General features: G+C 38.6%; 1 protein-coding gene across 1 annotated transcript; it reads left to right on the top strand.

Moving 5' to 3' along the window:
• Window positions 1-1934: 1934 nt before the first annotated feature.
• Window positions 1935-2894, top strand: LOC115307024 (olfactory receptor 1038). Its single transcript, XM_029957646.1, has one exon. The coding sequence runs from the start codon at window positions 1935-1937 to the stop codon at window positions 2892-2894; it is 960 nt and encodes a 319-aa protein (XP_029813506.1).
• Window positions 2895-4991: the final 2097 nt, after the last annotated feature.

The raw sequence follows: 4991 nt of genomic DNA on the forward strand, positions 1-4991 counted from the left end.
CACATGAGCACATGAAGGAGAGGGGCAGAGAGATTGGGGAAGAGAGAAGCAGATTCCACGCTGTCAGTGCAGAGCCCAACACAGTGTTTGACCTCACCAACTGTGAGATCATGACCTGAGTGGAGATCAAGAGTCCTCTGCTTCACCTACTGAGCCACTCAGGTGCTCCCTGGGCTCTGCTTTCAAGCAAACCCAGCCACACCCACATTATACTACCTACTCTCTGTAACCACAGCCATAAGCCTGGGTTTTTGCAACTGTTAATCAGAGATTACAGCTGGGATAGAACCTTTGTCATAGCATTAGCAAGAGACTTTCATAAGTTAATTCATGTATGGCAGTAAATAGAGTATCTAACAAGAACAGCAGTCAATTGCAGCAGGTACACAATAACAGTATTAAATAAAATTTGAAATATGAAGGCAGTAGACATGATGAATTTCTCAAGGTGCCTTTATTAATATTTTGTAGTTCCATTTTGTGGACTATAAAACCAAGAACAAAAATAAATTCAAATAGGCTAATATTGAGCTTAATGAGATTAGTCCTCTTTTTGAAGGCTGGTAGAACTACAAATAATTGCAATTATTCTGAAACATGCATCAAGAACTCCACCAACTATATAAGTCTCTATAAAATTTTGCTTGCAGCTGATTATTTCCTTAGGATATACTGTTAACAGTAAAACCTACTAGAGTAAATACCTTTATATTTTAAGCCCTTAGTGTATATTGACAGGTTTATGGGGAAAGATGTTATCTGTAGTTTAAAATAACAAGTTATCTGATAGACTACTTAATTAATGTTAATTCTTTGGACAACAAACATTAGAATGTTGTGAATTTTGGATTTTTTTAAATGTTTTATTTATTTTTGATACAGAGAGAGACAGAGCATGAGGGGGAAGGGGCAGAGAGAGAAGGAGACACAGAACTGGAAGCAGGTTCCAGGCTCTGAGCTGTCAGCACAGAGCCTGACATGGGACTCGAACCCACGAACGTGAGATCTGACCTGAGCCAAAGTCAGAGGTTTAACCGACTGAGCCACCCAGGCACCCCAGAATGTTGTGAATTTTGAATTGGAAAAAAATTATGAGTCCTTAACTCCTATGCAAGTAAAATTGCATGCTTTTTCTATATTTCTGATTAGTTTTCTTTTATTTATTTATTTAAAAAAATTTAATGTATATGTATTTTTGAGAGAGAGAGACACACACACAGAGTGTGAGCAGGGGATGGTCAGAGAGAGAGAGAGACACAGAATCAGAAGCAGGCTCCAGACTCTGAGTAAATGATCAGCATAGAGCCTGACATGGGGTTTGAATCCACAAATTGTGAGATCATGACCTGAGCTGAAGTCGGCTGCTTAACTGACTGAGCCACCCAGGCGCTCCTGATTAGTTTTCTTTTAGCTTCTATAGTCTCAAGTACTTAGTCTATGTAAGCAGAGGAGGGGATATAGGAAAGTACATAAGTCAGAGTAGATTATTTTGATATTTTTAAGCCTGTGCCTATATGCAAATAAGTTGAAAAAAAGGTAATATACCTTCATGGATGAGTTACATATTTTTTATGCTGCCATATTTATAAATACATAGAAAAGATAGCAACAGCAAAAATGCTGAAGTATTTGTGTTTGTTGTCTCAAGTGTTTTCTTTCAGGCCGTATTGAAATTTTAACTAGCACCCTTCCATATTTGTGAAAATTGCAAAGCAAAATAACATTTAAGAAGGTTATTTTGAGAGTAGACTCCTCTCCTTGAGGCAAGAAGGCATGTTATCAGAGATATAAGGTGTACTTTTTTTCTACAAGACAACATGATTCAAGGCAAGAAGACACCAGTGATTGCCTTTTGCCAACATTGGCAGGGGCCATGAGAAGTGTCTTTTTCATTTTTCAACTTAGAGCGAAATCAGTAAAATTCACTTGAATAAATGGCTGATACCAATATCACCTATGTCACTGAATTCATTCTCAAGGGAATTACGGACCAGCCAGAGCTTCAGACCCCATGCTTCGTGGTGTTTTTCATCATCTATCTGATCACAGTGCTGGGCAACCTGGGGCTGATAGCTTTAATCAGGATTGATGCTCGACTCCACACGCCTATGTACTATTTCCTCAGTCACTTGGCCTTTGTTGACCTTTGCTACTCTTCTGCTATCACACCAAAGATGATGGTGAATTTTGTTGTGGAAATCAACACCATTCCTTTCCATGCTTGTGCGACTCAACTGGGCTGCTTTCTTACCTTCATGATCACCGAGTGTTTCCTTTTGGCTTCTATGGCCTATGATCGCTATGTGGCCATCTGCAGTCCTCTGCACTATTCAACCCTGATGTCAAAAAGACGCTGCATTCAATTAGTGACAGTTCCATATATATACAGCTTTCTGGTTGCCCTATTCCATACCATTATCACCTTCCATCTAACTTACTGTGGCCCCAATGTAATTAACCATTTCTACTGTGATGACCTCCCTCTCTTGGCTCTGTCCTGCTCAGACACACATGTGAAGGAAATTCTGATTTTTGTCTTTGCTGGTTTTGATATGATCTGCTCCTCTTCCATTGTTCTCACCTCCTACATTTTTATCATTGCTGCCATCTTAAGGATCCGCTCTACTCAGGGGCGACGCAAGGCCATTTCCACCTGTGGCTCCCATATGGTGACTGTCACTATTTTCTATGGCACCTTAATCTTTATGTACCTACAGCCCAAATCAAATCACTCCCTGGACACGGACAAAATGGCATCTGTATTTTACACAGTGGTGATCCCAATGCTGAACCCCCTGATCTATAGTCTAAGGAATAAAGAGGTTAAAGATGCCTCAAGAAAAGCCTTGGATAAAGGTTGTGAAACCTTAAAGTTGTTAAAATTAAGAAAATAACAATAATGAATGCTTTATTTAATATGAGAGTAAAGAAATCAAATTCCTCCCACTGATATTTCTTCTAATTCTTTCCCAATCAAACTAAAAGTGTGACTGTAGTTCAGCCAAACTTAATCTTTTCTCCAAGAACATGGGCCAATTCTGGAAAGTCAGCATGATTCAAAAAGTCTGGTTCAGGCCACTGTCGCCTTGACAGACCACTGAAATTGTGTTCAAATACACTCTCAACACACCTTTGTGTACCTCAAGCGAAGGTAGCAGCCTGTCCTTGTTAGAACTTACTATTCTGGAAGGAAGGCTGCCTGAATTGGAGTGCTATGTCCATCCTTTATTTTTATTTTTTTTTTAATTTTTTTATGTCTTTTATTTATTTTTGAGAGACAGAGAAAGACAGTGCGAGCAAGGGAGGGTCAGAGAGAGAGGAAGACACAGAATATGAAGCAGGCTCCAGGCTCTGAGCTAGCGGTCAGCACAGAGCCCGACGTGGGGCTCGAACTCTCAAACTGTGAGATCATGACCTGTGCCGAAGCCGGCCGCTTAGCCAACTGAGCCACCCAGGGGCCCCATGCCCATCCTTTAATACCTACTACCCCTTGGACAATTGGCTTAAACTGTGAGTCTGTTTCTAATTCTAGAAAGTAAGAGGACTCAACTAATTGTTTTGTTTTAAAGATAAAATGAGTTAATATTTATGAAATGCTTACAATATCCTGTGATAACAAGTGATATGTATATGTTTGTTATATAAATGTTTGTTGTGTACAATTAAAGATTGATTCATGGAGCTCTCAAAAGCTTATCAGTCTTCAAGAAAGAAGGGCAAAACCTCGTATGGTTTCTACTAGCTTCCAGGCACTGACTCAAGTAATCTTACCTAATACAATCAAATAAATCTATGAAATGTCTGAGGCTTTACATCTGGGCCTCAGTTATGTATAAAATGCCTCAGTTCACATCACTAGTAATACGACAATTCTAAATGCAAATGTAAGTTTATTTCCATTTCCTTTCTTAACTTTGTAGATGTTAATAATGATATCGCAATACAGATATCTAATCTTAAAGGTGTCATTATCTGATGTTTAAAAATAATGAAAAGGCAATTATTTATAAGAAATTGTGTGTGATTAAATGAATGAATATGTTCAATGTACCTGCACATTTGTTCAAAGAGAAATAATCTTAAGTTATAATGTTATTTATGTGTGCTCGCAATTTATTCAGTGACCCTTATAGGATTATGACATGAAATTTAAACAAAAGACTAATTTGTGAGATTTAATAATTTCAGTATTTACAAAAAGTAATTAAATTAGTTCTTAATGTTATCTTCATATTTTGCCACTTTAGAAGGAAACTCTGATAGTTGCCGTAATTAAATAGAATGCAATTTCTAGTGCAGGTGGCTATTCCCCTTGTGCACTTAATTTGTAAATAACTCAGACAATCTGCTAGAGGTGCTAGGGAACCTTGTGAGTTGCATGAATTCTTATATTTTTAAAGTAGGTTTGGCAGAGAAGTGTTGGTGTTTCTATTCACCGCACTTTTCCGGGTGAGTATATTTATATGGATGGATACAGTCTCACGTGTTATGTAGAAAACACATAAAAAACACCAAAGCCATCTTTCTTCTGTAGGTAAGGAAATTCAGACCTACAGAATCTTTCCTTTAAAAATTTTTAAATATATTCATTTATATTTGAGAGAGAGAACAGAGAGAGTGGGGGGGAGAGCAAAGAGAGAGGGAGAAAGAGAATCTCAGACACCACACCGTCCACACAGAGCCAGGTGGATGTGGGGCTCGAACTCACAAACTGCGAGACTGTGACCTGAGCCACCCAGGCACCCATGAGACTTAGAGAATCTTGATGTCTCTCTCACCTGAGGAACATTGCTCTGGGCCCGTGCTCACTGCACCTTCTTGCTTCCTGTAATCCTGGCAGCAACAATGCTTGAATACTAATTAAATTGACATTTTCATGTCCTTATGCAATTTTAATTCCTTCCTATTAGGAGTCACTTTTTAGGGTAAACCTGGTTTTCCCATGGAAACAAAGCAAGAAATTCAAGTGTACTCAATAGACACGTTATTCC

Source organism: Suricata suricatta, chromosome 11 (assembly GCF_006229205.1).
Source record: "Suricata suricatta isolate VVHF042 chromosome 11, meerkat_22Aug2017_6uvM2_HiC, whole genome shotgun sequence".
Lineage (NCBI taxonomy): Eukaryota > Metazoa > Chordata > Mammalia > Carnivora > Herpestidae > Suricata > Suricata suricatta.

Coding starts and splice junctions, on each gene's coding strand:
- LOC115307024 (XM_029957646.1), top strand. CDS start 1,935: ATGGCTGATACCAATATCACCTATGTCACTGAATTCATTCTCAAGGGA.